The sequence below is a fragment of the Lissotriton vulgaris genome, chromosome 8, assembly GCF_964263255.1.
Source record: "Lissotriton vulgaris chromosome 8, aLisVul1.2, whole genome shotgun sequence".
Lineage (NCBI taxonomy): Eukaryota > Metazoa > Chordata > Amphibia > Caudata > Salamandridae > Lissotriton > Lissotriton vulgaris.
In genome coordinates, this window is record NC_141696.1 from 1,183,994,478 (window position 1) to 1,184,019,579 (window position 25,102).

Below are 25,102 nucleotides of genomic sequence, written 5' to 3' on the forward strand. Positions count from 1 at the left end.
CATCTTGGGACCAATATACATGATAGCACCTCATTAAAAAGCATTGTAGTTAATAGAGGGTTTTAGGACTTTAGTTACATTATAAATCATTTGTTGATGGTACCATACTCGTTTTAGGAATTGTGGTGGGTTCTAAGGTGATTTTACCATGTGAAAAAACCTTCTGCTGTGATATCATGAATATTGTTTGAAAGAAAACTAATATCTCATGATTTTCCCACAGTGGTTTGGAAGGGGATCTATAAGCTAAACTGAAAGCATATTTTCTGTAAATTCACATTATCTTTCTCAGTCATGTGAAAATGAAGTCTGACATTCTCAGTAAAACATGTACATCCAACAAGGACAGAGACTGTCAGTTGATTCCTTTGTGTTCTACTGCAGCCTCCTAGAGTGTTCTAAAGAACAACTAGAGCACTAACAGTCCTACTTATTACAAAGGTATGGCACACCTGAAGCCATCTTGATTGGAATAAAGTGGTAACTCTTAAAACATTTAATTTAAAAATAAACAACATGAGGGGGTATATTTTGCCATAGAAAGTATGATTAGTGCTGCAGAATGAAAAATTAGGGCACATTTTGAGTGACTTCTCAAATCCTTTTCTATTTCATTAAAACATTCTGACATGCAGTCTCCCAAAATGGCCACCAGAGACAAAAGAGCCCAAATGTAGCCCAAATATCACCCAGATGTAGCCCAAGTATAGCCCAATGACAGAATGTCCCAGAGTGTTCTAAAGAACAACTAGAGCGCTAACAGTCCTACTTATTACAAAGGTATGGCACACCTGAAGCCATCTTGATTGGAATCAAGTGGTAACTCTTAAAACATTTAATTTAAAAAGAAACAACATGAGGGGGTATATTTTGCCATAGAAAGTATGATTAGTGCTGCAGAATGAAAAATTAGGGCACATTTTGAGTGATTTCTCAAATCCTTTTCTATTTCATTAAAACATTCTGACATGCAGCCTCCCAAAATGGCCACCAGAGACAAAAGAGCCCAAATGTAGCCCAAATATCACCCAGATGTAGCCCAAGTATAGCCCAATGACAGAATGTCCCAGAGTGTTCTAAAGAACAACTAGAGCGCTAACAGTCCTACTTATTACAAAGGTATAGCACACCTGGAGCCATCGTGATGGGAATAAAGTGGTAACTCTTAAAACATTTAATTTAAAAAGGAACAAAATGAGGGGGTATATTATGCAATAGAAGGTATTATTAGTGCTGCAGAAAGAAAAATTAGGGCACATTTTGAGTGACTTTTCAAATCCTCTTCTATTTCATTAAAAAATTCTGACATGCAGTCTCCCAAAATGGCCACCAGAGACAAAAGAGCCCAAATGTAGCCCAAATATCACCCAGATGTAGCCCAAGTATAGCCCAATGACAGAATGTCCCAGAGTGTTCTAAAGAACAACTAGAGCGCTAACAGTCCTACTTATTACAAAGGTATGGCACACCTGAAGCCATCTTGATTGGAATAAAGTGGTAACTCTTAAAACATTTAATTTAAAAAGGAACAAAATGAGGGGGTATATTTTGCCATATGAATTATGATTAGTGCTGCAGAAAGAAAAATTAGGGCACATTTTGAGTGACTTCTCAAACCCTCTTCAATTTCATTAAAAAAGTCTGACATACAGTCTCCCAAGATGGCCACCAGAGACAAAAGAGCCTAAATGTAGCCCAAATATCACCCAGATGTACCCCAAGTATAGCCCAATGACAGAATGTCCCAGAGTGTTCTAAACAACAACTAGAGCGCTAACAGTCTTACTTATGACAAAAGTATGGCACACCAGAAGCCATCTTGATTGGAATGAAGTGGTAAGTCTGAAAACACTCAATTTAAAAAGGAACAACATGAGGGGGTTAATTTTGCCATAGAAAGTATGATTAGTGCTTCAGAAAGAAAAATTAGGGATCATTTTGAGTGACTTCTCAAATCCTCTTCTATTTCATTAAAAAAATTCTGACATGCAGACTGAAACATGCACTTTGAATACCAGCAGCAGACGTCCCTGGTGAGCAGTAGCTTTACTACAGTGATCTAATGTGCAACTAGAGTGCTAACATTCAGAATTTATGGCAAATGTGTGACACATCTGAATGCCTTCTTGATGGAACCAAAGTAAACAAGCATTGAAAATGCAATAAATCTCACCCTCGTTTAAGTTAAAGCCATTCTGTTTGTAATGAGGTGTCTTTTTAGCTTTGCATTTATTAGTGTTTTTTCAACTTTCATGTAAATAACATGCATCTGTATGCATATAAGTATATGTATGCATGCATTTATGTTTGTATTTATATAGATATACAGATGATATATGTTTATATATGTATGTATATATATATATTCACTGAAAAAACCATAGGCTATAGACCATATATAGTTAGGAATTAGCATTTACAAAACCTTGAAAATTCACTGAAAAAACCATAGGTTATAGACCATATATAGTTAGGAATTAGCATTTACAAAACCTTGAAAATTCACTGAAAAAACCATAGGTTATAGACCATATATAGTTAGGAATTCGCATTTACAAAACCTTATTTTACTCACACAAAACCATTGAAATTCCATATATAGTTAGTTGCACTAACTATATATCGCGCACCCGCAATCCACTGCTGATGATGTCACATATTACATCATTCATGACATGGTCAGTGACATCACTGATGACATCACTGATGACATCTCAAATGACATCACTGATGACATCTCAAATGACATCACTGATGACATCACTGATGACATCTCATTTGACATTACTGATCACATCACTGATGATATCATTCATGTGATAATACGATGAACCTCTTCAGACTCTAATATAACCTTAGATACAATCAGTGTAAACAGACACTCACAGACTGTCACTCATCCATGGAGTTACTCACACACCTAGTCAGTCATGCAAAGAATCAATCCCACCTCCATTTCCTCAACTATACAGTTATACAAACTTTACTTATTCTAACATATACTAACACATATTTACTCTCTTATACAATCCCTGATACAAGTTCACAATGATCCATACAGCCACTCACACATTCACTGGCTCTTATGCACAGTTATTTATATATGTCAACTCTCACATGTACTGTGTGTACATATGTACTTACTTTGACATGTAGCACTGAGATATCCATTCACTCAACAATACACTCATGCACACAGTCAACCGCCCATACAGCTGTTTCCACATGCACTTTTGAAACCATACATCTAGTGAATCAACTGCTCACACATCTATGCACAGAGTCATACACCTCCCAGCCACCCACACACACACTCAGTCTCCCATACAAATACTTGGGCAACCAATCAATAACCCATATAGTTACTCATATAGCTACTTATCAACACATGCAACAGTTTACAGAACAACAGACATAATGATGCACAAATTAAGACAGTTTGGTCACTAACCCATGCACTCAGTGAGACACATTTAATCACTCACTCATACAGTCAGTCATGCACCTACTAAATCCTTCATCCAGACACTTATACATCCACTCATTCTTCAATATGTAAGACATATTTTAACTTTACAGAAACATACAGTCACTGGATGTTGTCATCAGTGATGTCATCAGTGATGTCATTTGAGATGTCATCAGTGATGTCATCAGTGATGTCACTGACCATGTCATGAATGATGTAATATGTGACATCATCAGCAGTGGATTGCGGGTGCGCGATATATAGTTAGTTCAACTAACTATATATGGAATTTCAATGGTTTTGTGTGAGTATATATATATATATATATATATATATATATATATATATATATATATATATATATATATATATATATATATATGTGTATGTACCATCATACTATTGTGGGAGTTTACATTTTGGTCACCTTATTCTAGTATAATACCAGCACTGTAAACTTTAAAGTCCATGTCCTTGCCCTCACCACATAGGTTCGCCACATTCTGTTTATGCCCGATCAGCAAAATAACAATTTATTGACTGTCAACTATCCAGGCTAAAAGGGATTACTCACAATTAACAGCCCCTCTAGTATTAGATGGTGATAGCGACTGTGTAAAAAATTAGAAATAGAACTCACACACTAAATTGTTTTCATTTTTAGGAAATCTAGGGTTGGTAGCCTGTGAGTTAACTTTGACTGTGGTTATCTCTCTGGTGTTAAGGGTATAGTTAACAGTGCGTGGTGCCATAATTGGGTGTTTGAAACACAGCAATTGTACTAGATAAAGATATATATATATAATATTCATGCCCTAATATTTTTGCATTTCACTTTCAGAAGGTGATCACAAAAATGGCATCATTTTGTGGCTGAGACTTAAATCAAGGATTAAGATGCCATGTGTTCACACATCAGAATGAAACAGACATTGAGAGATTTTTCCAATGTATTGCTTGTGATTCTATGTGATTACGGTGAGTATTCTACATCTCAAAGAAAAATAATAAAACCATATTTTCATATTCGCTTCCCTTTTTACAGCTCCAAATGTCACCTTTTCATATTTGCTTCACTTTTCACAGCTCCAAATGTCACCTTATGTCTAATTTAGGACCTGTTAAGCTGTTAATGTGTAGAGTGGCTTAATGAAAAGTTATTACCACCACTCCTCTTGTTGCAGTCTTTGCGCCGCTGAGGGTGGGCCATGCTCTCAAGAGAACAGGCAATATTGCGCCCCAACGTTTTAGGTCAGAATAGGTACGGCTTTATTTGTTTGCTGGAGCACGTCATAACAAAACAAACATTGACAATACCAATGCATCTGGCTTTCTTGTAATACTTACTACAGGCCATAATTCCATGTAGCACAAATTGTAAGCAGAAAATGTAGACACTTTATCTCTGACATAATATCAATGTAGAGTATCCTGAATATGCCATGGGTGGGTAGTATGGAAATCATGAGCTTCGCCAAAAGACAACTAAAGCAGTGTGTAGCTTGATGCTAAAAAGAGAAAGTACAGAGAGGGGCTTTAGAATGCCGATTACCCTCTTTTTGGGAGGTGGCCAGTTAATCTTAAAAGGTTGCTTGGGGAGAGAAGCACCCTTTTTTGGTTCTAGTTAGAGACAACTTTAGCTCTCTAGCAGAGATCAAAAAAACTATAGAACTCCTTGCCAGCACACATTGTGTTGTTGGACTCCTTTGTGGTTTTCCGCAAGCAACTGAAAACCTGGCCTTTCTCCCTTACGTGATTGCAGCACTCGGGTCTTCACTGGTGATTTCCATACTGGTTTTAGCGCTTTGACACCTTCGGGCTTGAAGCGTTCTACTTCTCTCATTCCATTCTATTCCATTCCATCATGTGATAACAAATATATACAGCTGGGTGCTTTGGGGTAGCCCCTTTTAACCACACAACAGGCACATTAGCTGTAAGCACAGCAGGTACATGAATTTCACTCGCAAGCACACGTTACGTTTGAAAAAGGTTTCCCTGTTTAGTTTACAGACACAGTAATTTTAAACAAAGCATACACAATTTCTTTTGGTTCTTGTTTCTTTTTCAGGTTTTATTCTTTTGATTTCAGCCACAGCCAACATGTGTTTTGTCGCAATTGGGGCGTGATCCTGTGACTTCCTCAAGGTGTTGGGATTTTATATGTGGTGATATTTCCAACCCACAAAGGGGTTCCAAGTAGTCTTGCGACCGTCCTGATGCACAATTCCTTATATATGTAGGTCCAGATTTCAACTATCTAGCATGTAGTCTTCTTCAAAAGTTACAGAGTACAGCAACCAATTCCGAGGCAACACGTCCACCGAGTGTGGTAAACGGCCGTTTGCTTGGGAGTGAAATTCATGTTTATAGAGCTTTGCTCTTGTTTTTGTGGAGTTTAGTGGTTCTCCACACCTTTGAGCACCGTTGACATAATAAGTTTAGAAATTTACAAATCTGTGCAAATCTGCCAAGTGGAGCCGAAATCCCTATACATAATACCACGTACTTTAGGATTTATCCCCCTGTTGTTTAATTAGGATTTATCACAGCAGCTACAGCAGCAGTGGCTACAATTGTAATGCCACAGCAGGGACTTTCGCTACCAGTATGCAGGACCCAAAGCATTGACTACATTGGCAACAATAGCAGAGATCAAAGCAGTGACAACTGCTCTCAACTACACAGGAGTAACAGCTGACAAAGTAGCATGTACAGAAGCAGAAACCACACTTTAAACTACAGCTCCTACCACAAACCAGATTAAAGCAGGGACCTCAGCTACACCCTCAGCATGAACAACAGAATCGGCTACAGCTGCCACCACAGCACCAATAGCAGTTGCCTCAAAGGCAACAACAACAAGTCTAAACAGTAGTCATAACAGCTGTGACCACAGCCGCTACCACCGGACAACAACACTAACAACTGCTGCGAGCAAGGCAAGGACAACAGCTTTAATCAGAGCTGTAGCCACAGCAATGACAGCAGCAACAGCTGCCACAACAGGAACAACTGTGTTGACCTCAGCTGCCAGCAAAACATCAACAAATCATGCCACAGGGTCGAGCACAACAGGCCCAAGAGCAGCAACCACAGCAGTAACAACAAAAGGGGATGCCGTAGATACCACTGCTATCACCATGGTTGGGATCAAAACAGTGATAGCGGACGTGCTACAACAGGCAATAAGCATTGACCACAGCTTCCATCAGAATATGAAGAATAGCACAGTATTGATGAGAGCTTCCGCAATAGCAGGGGCTATTGTCTTGGCCACAGCTGCAGCCTTAGCAGGAACAAAAAGCATCGACCACTGCTGCCACCATGTCAGCAGCAACAGCAGAGATACAACTTCTGTCATAGCAGGTACCATAGCAGCAACAAGAGCCACAATAGTAGCCATAACATCTATGAAGTCAGCCACTGTTACAGCAGCAAAAATAACTGTAGCAATATTTGCAAGCACAGCAGTGGTAGCAACTGCCACTACAGCTACCAATACATGAACAATAACAGCAATGACTTTTGTAATCACATCTTGCAGAAAAGCAGAGCAACAATTGCCACAACAGCAGGGACCTCAGTAGCACCCACACTTGTATCCACACCTGAGACCAGAGCAGCAATCACATCTACCACAAAAGCACATCTACAGCAGAAATGACAACAGTAACAATATCTGCCAACACATCTGAGACCTCAACAGCAAAAATAGCCGGCACAACAGCATTGAACACAACAGCAACCAGAGGTGTTGCCTCATCATCAGTGACAGCAGCATTTATATCTGCCACATTGGCAGAGCAAGCAGCAGTGACCTAAAATGTAACCAATCAAAGACGATAACAACCCCACACATTGAGCAGCAACTGCTTTCAGGACAGTGGGGAATACAGCAGCAAAAACAGCTGACATGAAGCAGTGACAAAGCTGCTACAACAGCAATGACCACATCAGGAATCAAAGGAGTAACCATAACTGTCACCATGTCATGGACAACAGCAGTGACAATGGCAGACAGCAAGACAGGGACAACAACAATAACAGCTGCCACAAAGCTGGCACCACAGCAGAACACAGGCTTCCCAAAACAGCTGCTACGACAGTGGCCACAACAGCTGCTACAAAACCGGCAAACCCTTTATCAAAGAACAGGGGCTCCCAGTATTCCAAGAAACATGGATAATACAGTCATCGAAGAAAGATTTTCCCGTATGAGTCGGTCAAGTGTAAATTAAACATGTTGCAATTCTACAGTTGGCCAAAACAACATATATAATAAATAACATCACCATCAATTCATCTGTGTTTCAAATATTGTTCTATATTTAAAATATCCAAAATTGATGAAAAAAGTTTTGGAAAAGTAGGTGCTCCTAGTGATGGCGCAGTGCAGATGCAGAAAGTTGAGCCAAAAACATATGCCACATTAGAGTATTGGCAATACGTATAGTATGTACAAAATGAGTCCCTCTCAAATGTAATAGATCCGACACTGTTGGTATTCAGATTTCAATAGTCAGTCCAAAAATTTTGTGGGTGACACCCACAAATGTGGACGTTTCAACACCTTGTAGAAAAATACATGTGGTCTTCATCAGGATAGGTGTAATCTTGGTAGCAACCTTGGCCTTTTCACAGTGTGACAGAATTATTTGAACATCAAGAGACCGTATCTATAGAGCTTAATGCACAAGGCTCACTTGTAGTATGTTGCATAAGTGTCTTTGACTACGCTCGGCCTGAAACACTTTTGTAAAGTCACAGTAATGAAAGAGTGAGCCATGCAGATGTCAGGCGCCACACAAGACTCGTGCATCTTTGTATCATTATATATAGCCTCCATAGTCTGACTTATTAATTTATTGATTGCTTTTCTGAATTGGTAGCATCGTACTTCACAGATACCAATAAACTAGTGGTACTAGGTGATTTAAATATCCATATGGATGACGATCAAGACAAAGTTGCCCAAAGTAGCAGACTTTTTAAAGATGATATAAACATTGAAATGCTGTGTAGAAGCCCAACTTACAAATCTGGTCACTCTTTGGATCTGGTTTTAAGCCCCAAATATGTTATTAGTTTTAAAGAGGTCATCGAACAGACGTGGACTCAAGTAGTCTTTGATATTTTAAGAGAACAAGACACCAAATAATTGGCACAGAAACTAGAGCTCACATATAGGCCGTGGAGTACTTTACATTGCAGAGCCTGGCCCTAAATTTTAGATGATTCTCATATTCCAAAAATGTTCTTGCAAATACAAAACAATTTGAGCAATGGATCACTACATTCTTGGATAGCATGATACCAATAAAACACATATCCAGAAACCGACCTTCTGAATCTTGGTAGGATGATAAACCTAAAAAGATAAAGCGTGTGTAAAAAAACGTGAAAGAAAATGGAGCATTAAATTACCAGATAGAAGACAAAATGAATTATAAAAATAAACTCTAGGCACAGTATAAGGAAATTAAAATTGCAATAGCAGATCAAAAGAAGCATTTAAAGTGTTTAAAAGTATAGCTTCTTGGACTGTGGAAAGAAATGCAATACTCCATCGCAAGAATAATGTGACAAACATTTAGAATTCTTCCAGGAGAAAATTGTCAGTCTTCATTTAAAGGTTCTTCCAAACATCATGATCTTGAAGATAAATGATGCCAGTCTGATACAGTGCCTAGAGGAGAAACGGGTCCTCCTTCACCCTGTTGACGGCAGAAGAGGCGTTTAATATCTTTAGGTCTACAACCTTGCTTTCCCCGTTGGACGTTTTTCCTGTCCATCAACTGAAGTTTGTTTCAGATACTATTGTCCCTGTATTAACAATTGTGTGTAATTCCTCCCTGAGGTTGGCAATCATACCACTGAATTAGAAATCAGCTTTGGTTAGTCCTCTATCAAAGAAACCCTCGGCTGGGCAAATAGATTTTCTAATTATCGGTCCATTTTGCTACTTCCTTTATATGCTAAATTAACGAAGAAAATAGTAAATAAACAATTGACTGACTCTGATGAATCTAGGTGGCTATTACATAAAACCCATTAAGATTTAGATGAGTTTTTAGTACTGAAATGTTCCTTGATAAAGTAGTTGACAATATCAGGGACCTTAGGAACAAAGGGTAGGTGCCCAGAATTGGTCTTATTATGCTTTTCCTCCACGTTTGACACTGTTGCACATCCCCGTCTCCTTAGCTATCAGAGGCTGGAATCATATACAAGGTTTGAAATGTTTTTTAATTTTAAGTCCTCCCCTAAACAATTAATATTAGGCGTTCCTCAAGGCTCCATGTTAAGCCCTAGCCTGTTTAACATTTATGTAGCCCTGTTGGTTTAATCAATAAAATCCTTTGGCATGTCATTTTTTACATACACTGATGACACTCAGATGGTTGTCAAATTAAATGGGAAATCAGTTGGAGATTTAGAGAATTTTAAAACCTGTCTCTAAGGTGTCGCTTTATGGATGGACCAAAATTCATTATCTCTGCATGGTAATAAAACCGAAATAATAGTCTTAGGCACATAGACAAAATGGACCACCCGGTTGGGGGCGAGAGACTCGTCGAATGCTGATAATACGTACCCGCCAGTCGGTGGCCACCAGGTTAATTGATGGATACTGTTTGCTGTCTTAAAGAGCATTTGTCACAGGATAGGAAGCCAATGTAGTATATGCAGGCATGGCACATTATCATTTATTGTGGGGTCTTTTTTCATGAAGCCCAAATAACATAATAATTGATTCTGGCACTAAATATAGTTTAAGCAGGATAGGTTTATAGTTGTTTTGAAATAGCAGTTTTTTATATAGCGTTCAAATGGCAGCTACAACTTTTTTGCATCATTACTTTTTTTTAGGTCGAGCCTAGCGGCAGCGAGCGTGTGCTGCTTGCTCTGCAAGACTGCTGTAGTAGAGTATGGGAGAGAAGCTGCGCCCACGCTCCATCCATATTTTTAATTGGCTTGTGTCATTGTCTTTCATAAATGCTGCCATTGGATTCATTAATAGGACTGTTAGTCCCTCCTTAGTATGGCCTTGTCTTCATTTGTGACCTCCCATGGCTACTGGCCCCTTTACTTTGGTTGTTACACAGAACCTGTTATTTAGTTTGTAAGCACTATTTACTTTATTGAGTTTCTCTTACTGCAGGCCGGACATGCGCTGCTTCAGCTGAAAACGCTTGTGCTTTTTTAAGCAGCATGGCCACCCCCGTAACACGGCACCCGCTTTCAATCACTTTAACCCGGCATTATCTTGTGGCTGTTTCAACCCCCAAGTAAAATGGATTTAGAAATGATTAGCGAATTAAGTCATATGAATCCAGGTAGCACATAATTTTGTGCTAAAGGGTTGAACCTGACAACAACACATCTGTGTTACATGTCATCTGCACTAAAGCCACCGGACGGGTTGTTTTCAAAAGCCTGTTTTATTACCAGCATCAATACCAACACCACCACCATCAATACCACCACCTCCACCAATACCACCACAAATACCATCACCAATACCACCTCCACCAATACCATCACCAATACCACCACCAATACCACCACCACCAATACCACCACCACCAATACCACTACCACAACTACCACCACCACTACCAATACTACCACTACCAATAACACCACACCAATACCACCACCATACCACCATCACCAATACCACCACCACCACTAATACCACCACCACCATCAATACCACCACCACCACCAATCCAATCCCACCACCAGTCCAAAACCACCACCAATCCAAAACCACCACCAATACCACCACCAGCAATACTATCACTAATACCACCACCACAAATCCCACCAGCAATACCAAAACTAATACCACCACCACCACCCATACCACCACCACCAATACAACCACCAATACCACCACCACCAATACCAATACCACCACCACCACCAATACACCAATACCACCACCACCAATACCAATACCACCACCAATATCACCACCACCACCAATACCACCACCACCACCACCAATATCACCACCACAATACCACCACCAATACCCACACCAGTACCACCAATACCAACACCAGTACCAACAATACCATCACCAATACCACCACCTACACCAACACCAATCCACCACCACCAATACCACCACCAATACTACTACCACCACCACCACCACGAATGCCGCCACCACCACCACTACCACCAATACCAGTACCACCACCACAAATACTACCCACCACCAATACCACCACCAATAACACCACCGCCAATACAAATACTGCCACCAATACCACCACCACAACCAATACCACCACCACCAATACCACCAATGCCACCACCAACACCACCAATACCACCACCACCAATACCACCAATACCAACACCCCCAATACCAATACCACCACCTCAGCACCTCTGGCTCACTAGTAATATCAGGGACACTGTTCGAGGCCAGAGTTGCAGCCGAGACCATCCCTCCCGCCCTCCATGCCTGCCATAAAGCATAGCCCACCCTGCACCAGGAGGTAAAACCAGGGCCCTACTACAGCTGAAGTTTTTTTTATTAGGCCAAAGATAGCAATTACATTACACAATGCCACACTGCACACTCAAATCATGGAGGGGGAAGGAAATAGCCCCCCCCACTCTTCCTCCTGAGCCGTGACAGTGTAATCACAGAGTGAAAGGTTTTGGAATGCTTTATTAGTATTTATAGCTCGGATCATATGCAACTCTCACTTCACACTTTGTGTCTGTGTAATTTACAACACTTACACATCTTCTTCACTACACTGTTTATCACTACTTTGAAGACTTCGCAGGCCTGTCTCTTCCTCTGATATTTACAATATAACAAGCGGTCGAGAAGGCCCTTTATTGCAATGCAATAGGTCTTGCATTTGCGAGAGTTTAAAACCCAAAATATAAGTAAAAGGCATTGTCATTTACAATGCCAATAGCTCAGACTCGGGTGAATGCGAGACCTATTGCATTGTAAATGCTTGTTATATATTGCGTTGTCTTCAGAGTTAGGGTGGGTTGTTTCTGCACCTCATGAACATTCTGTCACTTTACCACCAGTAAACATGCACATACATGACATAAATGTATTGTGTACTTAATGCAGCAAGTCTTTCTTCATTTATCCTGAACCCTAAATCCATGTGTATTACTGTGAGCTAATGTTAGTAGTGCATTTTATTACTGCTGGACGTAGCACAGGACATCAAATGAGCTCCTTAGGGTATTATTGAACATCTTCAAAATGCAATTTATTTGTTAAACATAATTAACATAGACCTTTTTTGTGTTGCAGTTCTTGGAGAAGACAAATATATTTTCTTGGAGCGATCAAGCCACATAGCTTTGAGCAAAGACACAGTATTTGTGGAGTACCGCTACCAAGACAATGACACAACAGCTGCAAAGAACATGTCTATTACTCTTATGAATGCCAGCACCAACCAAACAATTGCTGAAAAAGAGCTTCTATCAAATGAAGGTGTTGTGGGATTTGAGTGCTTCTATTTCACCGTTGCTGGACATTATCAGTTCACAATGACCATGCAGGCTGAGAATGGAAGTCTTATTGAGTTGAGGAGCAGGGTGCTGAATGTCACATGGCCTGTGTTTCACATCGACGTCAACAGGACCCTGCATTCAGCAGTAAGCTCGCTCCTGATTGGAGTGTTCACAAATGAACAGTTGTGTGACCTTGCAACAGAGGACAGCTTAATTGTATCTGTTGAGTTCAAGCATAGGAATAGCCTCCATGAATTGGGAAGTCTAAGTTTTGAAGAGGCACTGTCCAAGGGGATGAGCAAAACCATCCCCCTTTCTAGCTCACAGTGGGTGGAGTTTGACTGTACTTCCACTAACCAGGATGTCTTCATGGTAGCATCCCTGAAATCATTACAGGGCCGCTCGGTGATAACCTCAACAGGGCCCATAGACCTTGTGAAGCGATTTGGATATACGCTTGTAGTTGCACCTGAACAAACTTGTGATTCGTTGGCTGATGTGCGTGTTGTGCCACCTTCTTGCACCCTTCTCCGCGGAAAGATCGTTGTCTACAAAGAGACCCCAAGGCCTTCTGGTGAACGTATAACATCACTGGCTGAAACCGTCATATACCCAGGGAATGACCACATGGAAATCAACTGCACTCTGTTCGAGCTTGGAGTTAATAAATACTGTTTTGAATTTTTTTTGGTCTCAAGCAAAAGCCACTTTTTTTCCAGAGCAAAGGAATGTATAGCAGTGCGGCGGGATATAGGTTTGTATTAAAACTCATTAGTTTAATGTAATTTACTTGAAATTGAAAGATAAAAGAGGGGTGTTACATGACAAGTACTGTTTTCTGAAATGAAGATCTTTAATGGATTGGAGTGTTGGGCTTTGTGTTAAGTTCACGGGGGACTGTAGTTTAGCGGAGTAATACAGAAGGAGGTGATACTTCAAAATGCCAATTTTTCATTGCTAAGTTCAAGTCACAATATTAAAGTTCACAGTTTATTGAATTGTTTAGGAACATCATACAATTATCCCCAACAACTAAACAGTTAATATATTGTTCCATGGCCTAACATTAATGTTTGGTTAAAAAGTGCAAACATTCATAAATGCTTAGACCAATCCTTAAGTTCACAACACACACATTTGAGAAGGGCCAACACTGATTTGACATCCCACTGGAAATGCTGGGACTAGGTGTTCCAGGATTTTGAATATTCATTGTTCCATTCCTGGAGGCACAATAATCGCATAGCTTCTCTCTCTCTTGTTTGAGGAACATTTGGCCAGTGCATACCTCTGCTCTGCTCGTTTCAATCGATATGAGATTCTGCCAGAACTAACTGGCTTGCACAGAGAGTAGGGATGCACAGATCTTGTAGAAGGAAACAAGCACTACCAGTAGAGGACGCTGTGCTTATGGCTCTTAGGTCTTTATCAGGATCCTCGACCTGTCAACAATTTTTCTCGGGTGAAGAAGGTCTACTGCAACCCCTACCTCAACAATTGTCTCTTTAGAGCAATATCGAGGAAGGAAGCAGAGTCTGGTGCCTCTGTGACCATGCCATTCTTAATTATTCTTGGGCTTTATGTGATTACCTCAAATCTTCTTTCTAGGAGGATCTATTTTTTCAGGGTCATCCTGGACTCCGGTCATGCAAAGGGCTACCCTCCTCCATAAAGTTTAACTGCTAATCCGCAAGATGACGGACCACTTTTTGCGCAACAAGACTGTGTCAGCTTGAATGTTCCAGCAGCTTCTAGGACCATGGGCTTCTTGCACAAGTGTTGCCACTCATACCCCGCTCCACATAAGCTCCCAGAAACAATTACTGGGGAATATTGAGACCAGTTGCTGGATGATCAGGCCAAGCCTGTCTCGAACCTTCTATTTACGCTCACAACCTTGCAGTGACGACCCTGTGATGCTCACTAATAAATGGGAGGTCTCTACTGCTAGCTCTGTAGCTCACATTCACAACTGTCTCTTCAGAGTATAAGTGGAGTGGTCACACGAACTCTACCTCAGTACCCATTGGGAATAATTTGATTTGTTTCTCTTCATAAACATGTTGGAGCGCAAGACAATTGTACAACTGATAAAAAACTTTCCTACCTATGGCAAGATCACAGTGGTTGTGATAATCATGGAAAATATCACAGATCTGTTCTATGAGAGATAGCAAGGGGCCACTCAATCAGTGCAATTCTGCTGGCTGGCAGGGAGCTGTGGGACTTGATGATTTATCAGTAGACGCTTCTGCTGGTCTCTTCCTTTGCAGGAGTTGAAAAAGCATGACAGACAGCATGAGCAGGTTTCGTCATTTAAACTCATGAGCCCAAACTCCACAGGAAGCCCTTAGATCCATGTTTGAAGACCAGGCTCACCCACCTCTAGATGTTATGACAATCCATCTCAATTACAGATGCAATCTGTTTGCTTCCTTGATGGGTGATTAATCTTGTATTTGGAATGCACAAGAGCATTTCTTTCAATTTCTGTGATTCCGTCTTTAAGAAGATCAGAGGCAACCCATGATGTTAAGCCTTTCGGTGTCTCGAGCTTCATCATGCCATGCTTGCTTCTGAGATCTACTCCATCTGCATTACAGGGGCCACACATGCCTTCCACAAAGGAAATCACTGTTGTCCATGGAGGTAGGGATGGTGCTTCATCTGTCTGTGCCATCTCTCAGTTTGACTTTGTGATTAGTATCTGCATCTGTTGTGTATTCCACAGCGAATGTGGATTTACTGGCAGCTGCCAGCAGGATCCCCACAGACACTCAGTATAATAGTAATTGGCTACGGTTTTATAATTGGGTACTTATTAAAACACGCCAACATGCTTACTTTCTCATAGGATGATATGTCCCTTGAAAAAAGACAGCAGTGGGTAAGCGCGAGAGTGCCTGAGCTTGTATGTCACGTCAGGATGGATATCACATGATGAATGGATAAAGTTATGACTACTACACCTAGCAACTGCATCCAGACCTACCATAGAGTTCACAACCTATCCCGACATGGGTTTTCAAAAAAAAATCTAAGTTGTACATAGTTAGACCACGTACCACAATTATGTAAATATTCACGGATCACTTCATTAGTCTTGTATAAAGAGGCTTAGGGAATTTTTTTGCCATAGTGTAAGATAAAGAATAAGAATATCTATATATCACAGGACAACACGGTCCAACTCATAAGGATGGATGAGACACGATGAAATAAGTCTGGATGAATCATGAATAAGATATTGATTACTCCATTTCTCCCCCTACCAGAAAATCTACTGCGGACGAAAAGAAGACAGGTGAGAGCATTAGGCCTCGCATTGGTGCATGGAGTGAGTGCACAATATAGCTGTAGAGTTAAAAAACATAGATAAATAGCCCTGACGAAGGCCCCTGACCACGTGAGCTCCTAGCAAGGGCTGAAACATGTTGGCACTTTAAAAGGGGTACAAAGAGATGGGGGGACCCCCTCTGAAAGGTATGTTTTTTTTGGCCAGGGAGAAGAGGGGAAAACAACAACACAATATGCAAAACTCCCTTGTGACCTCTATTTCTTTTTCAGTGATTCAATAATGAATTCAAATACAGGCTGTTAATGATGTAAAACAAAAATCCATAAAATGGCTTAGGTTAATTACTGGAAACAAAGTTCTGTGAATTTCAGAATTTAATACAGCTCCTTTATCAGGAAACCATTCCATAAGTATGTATACACCATCTTGTTAATTATTAAAATTGGGTATACTTTGTAAAAAAGGGGTTATCCAATCCTTAGCTGCACTAAGTGTGGGATTAAATATTTAAAAATACACTATAATACAAAACATAAATATAAAGGTCATGAGTACCTCCATGAATACAGAGGACGTTAAGGGACAAAAGAAATATGGCATGGGACAACTGCAAAGACAGTCTGGGTCTTTGGTTCGTATGGTTAATAATAAGTCTACCAGGGATGTTTGCACAGAGTTCCTCATCCACCAAAGCCATGGTCAGTTCCAGGTTGTTATAAGTAAGATGAGTAGAGAGTAAGATGGGGGTAGAGCCTTTTCTTCTGCTGCGCCCAAAGTCTGGAATTCTCTTCCCTCCTCAATCTCTAGACTGGAGTCTCACTCTTTCTTCCGTAAGGCTCTGAAGACTTGGCTTTTCACCCATTCATCACCGTGAGCCCTACTCATTATCGTCTGTTGGACCCTCCTCGAGGCGCCTTGACACCTCTGGGCACTTTATAAGGCTAAAATTCATTCATTCATAATACACTGTTGGCTATGAAAGCCTTTTGTGCACAGACATAGAATACTATTCTTGAGTATTATTTATTAATTTAAAATATGCAAAACCTTGGCCCCCAAGCATCTGAACAGGATATGACCAACAGATAGGTGCCCAGCAGGAAAACGAGCAGAAGAGAAATTATTTTTACGGTGTTTCTAAATGAAGAGATGATCAGCTAGTTGTTGTAAAAGACAGGTAAGCTTATCCCAAATATGTGGGTGTTACACTCTGAGGCCCTCCCTCCACTCCTGTAGCGAGTGATTTTATGCAGAGAAAAAGAACCAGACCAAAGGAGTCTGAAGGAGAGTAGGGTTATATCAACTAAGAAACTGTTGCCTGGCCGAACAAAAGGTTTGAGTGCTTTGAAATGAATCCCCTGTTTGATCTGAAATTAGAGAAGGGTGTGGAGGGCCTCAGAAACATGGTCGTACGTGTGAAGTCCACAAATAAGCCTTACCACTGTTTTGAATTCTATAAAGCTTCCTCAACAGATCCTTTGGCAAGCCAAGAAAGATACTGTTACTTTATTATATGCTGTCCATTATCACAACACCCTTTACTGGGGCTACTTTTTCTGTAAAATAAAGGGAAGAACTTCCTGAGGGCCATGCAATATGAGAGACAAGCTGACCTAACAAACTGGATCTGGTGATCAAGAGAGCCACTGGTTGAACGAGATCCTAGATTGTAAGTTGTATCAACTGGGACAGGAAAATTTACATGGATGGCGCCCACAGCCTCTCTATACATATCAACTGGGCTTGGCCAATCACCAGGTTTCCAGTTAGTTTTAGGAAATTCAGGGACATCTACTTCCACTCCTTAACTGTGCTATATGTATTTGTTAAGTGTTCTATCATTTGCAAGGATATCCCGTGGTATGCTGGCTAATTGAAAAGTCATGTCTTCGGGTGAGGTAATCACAAAAGCGCTCAATACTGTCACAGTCAGTGTGATAAAATCTCAACAACAACTGTGTATTGTTTGCATAAAAGAGTGCAGTGAAGCCAAAAGACCTGAAAAGCTCTACCAGAGGCACGGTGGGGCGAGAGGACTGACCCCTGTGGAGCCCCACACCCAATGAGTATCTCTTTGGATCTAAAAGGTAAAATCACCACTGTTTGAGAATGCATGGTAAACAATTCAACCAATCACAGAGACAAGGTTAAAATAAAGGGTGCCAACACCAAACAAGTGATGTGTGGGAAATACTACTCTTTCTTCAATCCACACTCTTTAGGTTATGAGAGGCATGCCAAGAATAGGTTATTTGTATGATTAATATTCAGGCTTAGTTACTTAGGGCAATTTACGCAGCATTGGAAAAAGAGGCATTCAGCAAATTACGGTTTCCATATAAAGAGAAGTTTTAGGTGAACCCATAGAATTTAAGTTGGGACCATGTAGATTAGGGGATCACATTCCAGATAGATATACCAAATCAAATAAAAATATCACTAGTCTCACTAATCTGATTCATTGTTCTACAGTCATGCCTAAAATTATATAAGCTTGAGGGACAAGCTCTTGTTCCCCAGTTCCACGTTACGATGAAGTGCTTTCCGTAGACTGTCTGCTCCGCAACCACTAACAATGCAATTATTCGTAGATCATTCTGGTGCATAGAATCTTTTTTGAAACGTTGTCATGTCACCAAGCCACTTCTCCCTGAGCCAGGCTAGTGATTTATTATGGAGTGTTTCCCAAAATTCCCTGCTGTTATCTATCGTTGGACGCATTCATGATAACAATGTTTCTTTCATCTCTCACCAGGGTGTTTATCGTCCCATTTTCTACAACCAGTATATTTCCCTTAGGCTTTAAAGTATTACCTGTGTCCAAATTAGCAGGAGGAATGAAACCTGGTGGTGTTGCAAAACTCAATATTCTGGATTTACAAGTGGTTGCGCTTCCATAAAATAGCTTCACACAACCTTATTGTCCACCATTGCTGTTGGGTGGCTCTTTACCTGTCCAGGTGCTTTCACTTCTTTCAACTTTGAAAACTCTCTGGCCATGTTAACAGGAGGGCTGAGAAACGTTCTGAGTAATGTTTATCTCTCACAAAAAACTATTGGAGTCCATTTGTGACGATGGGCAACTCACCTCTCTGTGCGACAGAGGACAGTTACAAGGACATATTTACGGCTAGTAGACTAGAAGACGACTTCACTCTATCTACTAGCTCCTTCCCTACTATGCCAGAAATTCTCACTCCTCACCTCCCACAGAAGGCAAAATAGGTTCTAACCTCTCTATGTCCAGACAAATATAATTGTCAATTCTTATCTCAGTAATGCATGTAACTTCAAGACTTACTTAAATGGTGAGCCTTCACAAGGACATGTTTTGTGTCCATCATACGGTCTACTCATCTGCCATGGTACAATGAGTATTTGGGGTGAAAGATATGGGCTAACGGCTAGAGGAGTCTACTTTGGAGCTGGGGAATGGGAGCAAGTAAAGCAAACGAATATTGCTGCCCTGAACGCACACAGAAGTGATACCAAATGACCCTGGAGAAGATAGACAAACTCAAAAGACGAGGTAGCCGTGCCTTGAAAGATCTTTTCTTGCCAAGTAGTAAAGATGTGTACACTTATTCTGGTTGCTCGTGATTTTGTCATTGTGGCATGTAATATGTGACGTCATCAGTAGTGCATTGTGGGCGCACGAGTTATAGTTAGCTGAAGTAACTATAACGGGGGAATTTCATTGGTTTTATATGAGTAAAATGTCCAGTTAACTATAACATGTGTCAAACCTATGTTTTTTCAATTAATTTCATAGGTTTTGTAAATGCTACTTCCTAACTATAACGTGTGTAAAACCTTTGGTTTTTTCAGTGAATATATATATATATATATATACACATATATATACATACATATATATATATATATATATATATATATATATATATATATATATATATATATATATATTCACTGAATAAACCATAGGTTTCAGGCCTTATATAGTTAGGAATTAGCATTTAAAAAACCATTGAAATTGCTCCTATATAATTAGTTGTACTAACTATATTTCGCGCACCCGCAATCCACTGCTGATGATGTCACATATTAGATCATTCATGACATGGTCAGTGACATCACTGATGACATCTCAAGTGACATCACTGATGACATCACCCAGTGAATGTGGTTTGCTTCGGTATTTAAATATGCATTATATATATAGCAATTTGCATTGAAGAATGAGTGGATATATATAAATACATATTTGGATGGAGGATTTAGTAGCAGTGTAATTGACTGTTTTCTTGACCAATTTATTATATTCCACTAAATATAGTGGATAGTGACTAAACTGTGTGAATATTTGTATCACTTTGTCAGTTGTTGTGTAAACTGGTTCTACAGATGGTTACTAGCTATGTGAAAGTCTATATTAGTTATTGATTAGTTAACTGAGTATTTGTATGGGAGAGTGAAAGTGTGTGTGATTCGGTGGGGTGTGTGTGACTGTCCAAAGATGTGTGAATAGTTGATTCAGTAGATATATGAAGTTAAAACTACATGTTCTAACAGTTGTTTGGGTGAGTGAATCTCTTTATGGGTGTGGTGATGAGCAAATATATTTCTCAATGGTACATGTCCAACAAACTAGAAAAATAAAAGGCAGTGTATGTGTCAATTGTTTTATATAAGTAAGCATACATAAGACTCAGTGATTGTGTGAGTGACTGTATGGATAACTGTATACTTGTAATAATGATTTTATAACTCACTAAGTATGACTTAATATCTAAATGAATAAATGAAGTGGTGTTTGTATAAGTGTGTAGCTAAGTAAATATGTAAGTATGATCCATTGTTTGCATAAGTGAGTAGGATGACTTCATATGTGAAGAGGATGTGTGCTGGTGTGTAATGTCGATATAGATGTATAAGTATTTTTTTTTTTTTTTTAAATATATTTTATTTTATATTTCAAAAAGCACACATTTTGAAAGAAGAATACAGCATTTTGCTTCTACATTTGTTCGTCACAGAATATAACCAAATAAATTTTGAATTGAAACTATTTAACCACCAAGAGGGGAGGCCAAGACAACATATATCATACATCATATTATATAACAAACACAGTCGTAAATCAACATCAAAATAAATCATCCTATTCCTGTTCTCCATTTCTCCAAAGGTCCCCATATCTTAATACCTCGCGCTCTCCCAATCCTACCCTTCCTTGCATATATGTATTTCTCTAAATTATGTATAGCAATAAGATTTGATAGCCATGTTTGCAGGGTCGGGGGATTCTTGTCTAACCATACCCTGGCTAGCATTAATCTAAAGACAGCCGCTGCCATAAACAAAAACATTGCATCGCCTGGATCCAAATACTAATTTCCTGCGTCCACACCCAGCATGATTAAGCCTACAGTGAAATTTACCCTGATCTTTAATGAGTTAGTTAGAAAATTTTCGACATCCTTAATTAGTGTGTATAATTGAGGACATGTAGCAAACATGTGGACAATATCTGCCTCAGTAGAATTGCACCTGGGACACGTAGTACCCTCAGTGCCCCCCCACTTCGCGATCCTGGCTGGAGTGTAGTATAGCGAAAATAGCGTTTTGTAGTGTTGGGATTGCAAAGGGGCAGAACATAGCATAGACCGACCTAGCTCCAGTGATTCGTTAAATGATTCAGGTGTGGCCTCTATCCTTTCCCCCCATTTTGCCCTATGCTTATCTAAATCATCCTGGTACAGAATAAGGGTTAACCCACTAGTACTGGGACCTGGGTAGTTGAATGTTGTATATAGAGTGGTCCCAGTTGGAACAACATACTAAACACACAAATTAGTGGACAACATTAAAAATCATTTATATAGACAAATCAATATGAGTGATGTTCTTTAATATACATCCTCAAATGCAAATTAATTGTCTGATAATTCATACATAGAAGGCATATAAATGATCTCAGTGTCAAAGGAGGAGGGGGGACAGGTGAAAGGGGGAACCGTGGTTGGGATGGTGTAGAGGATAGAAAGCAAGTTGAAAGAGTAATCACAAGTGGTCTTATGCACATTCATAGTTCAGTACCACATTGACATATATGCATTGTCAAAAAATAAATCCATCATTAAATAATCCTATCCTATACAAATAACACAGTCACTAAATGTTCTGTTGTTTAGGGGGTAGGATGATAAAGGTGTGTCGACGTTTCGACCCCATACAATTGTAGGCTGATTCCTGCCCTACTCCGGGGTCTTCTTCAGGACAAGTGAGGGAGGTGGGAGGGTGAAGAAGGGCACCTGAGAACAATGAATTCAAATTAGTGTTTTAGGAAAATGGAGCAGTGCTACTACTAATCAAGCGCTAAAACAGTCACAAGATATTTACCTAAAAACCACAACAAACAGCGTGTGGTATCGTCTGAAAATGTAGGGTGGGCCGGGCGGCTCCAAGGGGAAGGAGAGCGTACGAACCTATAACAGAGATTAGGGTGTATTGAGAAAAGGGGGCTGGTAATCAGAGTGTCCCACATTAAAATTGAATCGTATCACAACATCGTGCTCAAAATCAGTGAGCATCTAAATATACCCAGCCGGGTTAAAAAGTAATTAGGTCAGTCATACACACGAGGGGTGACCAACACAGGGCTCATCTGGACAAAACCATTACAATTCAGTACATCATTGGGATATGAGAGGTAATGAAATCACCGCAACTCTTAAACAAAAGTAGCAATACATCTGCCCTTTGTGCAGCAATTTGATTTATACAAGCAACCCCATAGTGTAAAAGAGCATATTATTTACCGAAACATCACGTGTTGCACTATTTGTCACATAAACACAATACCCAAATGCATTTAGAAGGTCGTATTCGGCCATGGTATCGAATTGTTGGTGCATATTAAAGAATTAGTTACATAACTATCATGGTTAACAAAGTTGTAATCATTATTGTGAAACCCTTGCATAACGGTGTTTGTTCAGCATAGTTGTGATAATTGTTTAATACATAGTTAAATGTTCGCACAGAAACATCATCTAATACGACCTTCTAAATGCATTTGGGTATTGTGTTTATGTGACAAACTATGCGGAACAAACGCCGTTATGTAAGGTTTTCACATTAATGTTTTGAACTTTGTTAATCATGATAATAATATGCACCACTAATTTGATACCGTGGGCTAATATGGCCTTTGCTGCATTGGGTATTGTGTTTGTGTAAAAAGCAACTGCCTTACACATACTGTTGTGCTTAATTTTATTTTTAACCGGCCTTAAAGAACTACACATCGGTAGTCTTTCCACTTAAAACTACAGTACACATGTGATTGGCCCAAACGAACTGCAGCCATCCAGCTGCTGCACACACGCGCGCGTCCCTCGCGCTCCGTGTGAATTCCCTTTAAAACCCGAGACAGTAAGAGCTCCCATCCTACGGTCCCCAGACGAATGCTCGGACCGCCGTGAATGCATTGATTGCACAGGCGCTGACGAAATGCGGTAAGCTGAATAGAACCCGCATATGACGAGTGACTTAGACATCGCTCTTCTTTACAATAGTGCAACACGTGATGTTTCCATCCCGGTTTTGCAAATAACATTACGATCCCCTTCCCTTCCTTTCCCCAACCTGCAATAGGCGACCAGACTAATATTGCGGAAGCCTTTTATGGAGATCCACCCCTCTTCTTTAAACAACGCTCAAGGTAGAGTGAACAAACCTTCGGTAAATAATATGCTCTTTTACACTATGGGGTTGCTTGTATAAATCAAATTGCTGCACAAAGGGCAGATGTATTGCTACTTTTGTTTAAGAGTTGCGGTGATTTCATTACCTCTCATATCCCAATGATGTACTGAATTGTAATGGTTTTGTCCAGATGAGCCCTGTGTTGGTCACCCCTCGTGTGTATGACTGACCTAATTACTTTTTAACCCGGCTGGGTATATTTAGATGCTCACTGATTTTGAGCACGATGTTGTGATACGATTCAATTTTAATGTGGGACACTCTGATTACCAGCCCCCTTTTCTCAATACACCCTAATCTCTGTTATAGGTTCGTACGCTCTCCTTCCCCTTGGAGCCGCCCGGCCCACCCTACATTTTCAGACGATACCACACGCTGTTTGTTGTGGTTTTTAGGTAAATATCTTGTGACTGTTTTAGCACTTGATTAGTAGTAGCACTGCTCCATTTTCCTAAAACACTAATTTGAATTCATTGTTCTCAGGTGCCCTTCTTCACCCTCCCACCTCCCTCACTTGTCCTGAAGAAGACCCCGGAGTAGGGCAGGAATCAGCCTACAATTGTATGGGGTCGAAACGTCGACACACCTTTATCATCCTACCCCCTAAACAACAGAACATTTAGTGACTGTGTTATTTGTATAGGATAGGATTATTTAATGATGGATTTATTTTTTGACAATGCATATATGTCAATGTGGTACTGAACTATGAATGTGCATAAGACCACTTGTGATTACTCTTTCAACTTGCTTTCTATCCTCTACACCATCCCAACCACGGTTCCCCCTTTCACCTATCTAAATCATCCGGTCTATTTTTTGCCAGTGCAGCATATATTAACCTAATGGAGTATTCCTCCCCCGTTGTTAGCCCTTCCATCAGCTCAGTTGGGTGAAAGCCCAATGGCCCTCCTTGTTTATTCCTAAGGAAGCTCCTAATCTGAAGATACTTAAAGAAGTCCCTTCTGTTTATTTTATATGTTTTAATCAATTCCTCAAATTGTATTATACCCTCTGAGTTAACTAAATCCCCGATTTGATGTATCCCTTTGCCCTCCCATTCCGCCATTAATAAATCAGAAAAGATT

The 25,102-nt window shown here is 40.1% G+C and overlaps 1 protein-coding gene across 1 annotated transcript in view; it reads left to right on the forward strand.

Moving 5' to 3' along the window:
* THSD1 (thrombospondin type 1 domain containing 1) overlaps positions 1 to 25,102 on the forward strand; it is a 110,549-nt gene that overhangs the window by 55,889 nt on the left and 29,558 nt on the right. The window contains exons 2-3 of the mRNA XM_086935047.1: positions 4,311 to 4,447; positions 12,780 to 13,739. Coding sequence (XP_086791173.1) covers positions 4,372 to 4,447; positions 12,780 to 13,739 — 1,036 coding nt within the window. The 5' untranslated portion in view covers positions 4,311 to 4,371. The remainder of the gene's footprint in view (positions 1 to 4,310; positions 4,448 to 12,779; positions 13,740 to 25,102) is intronic.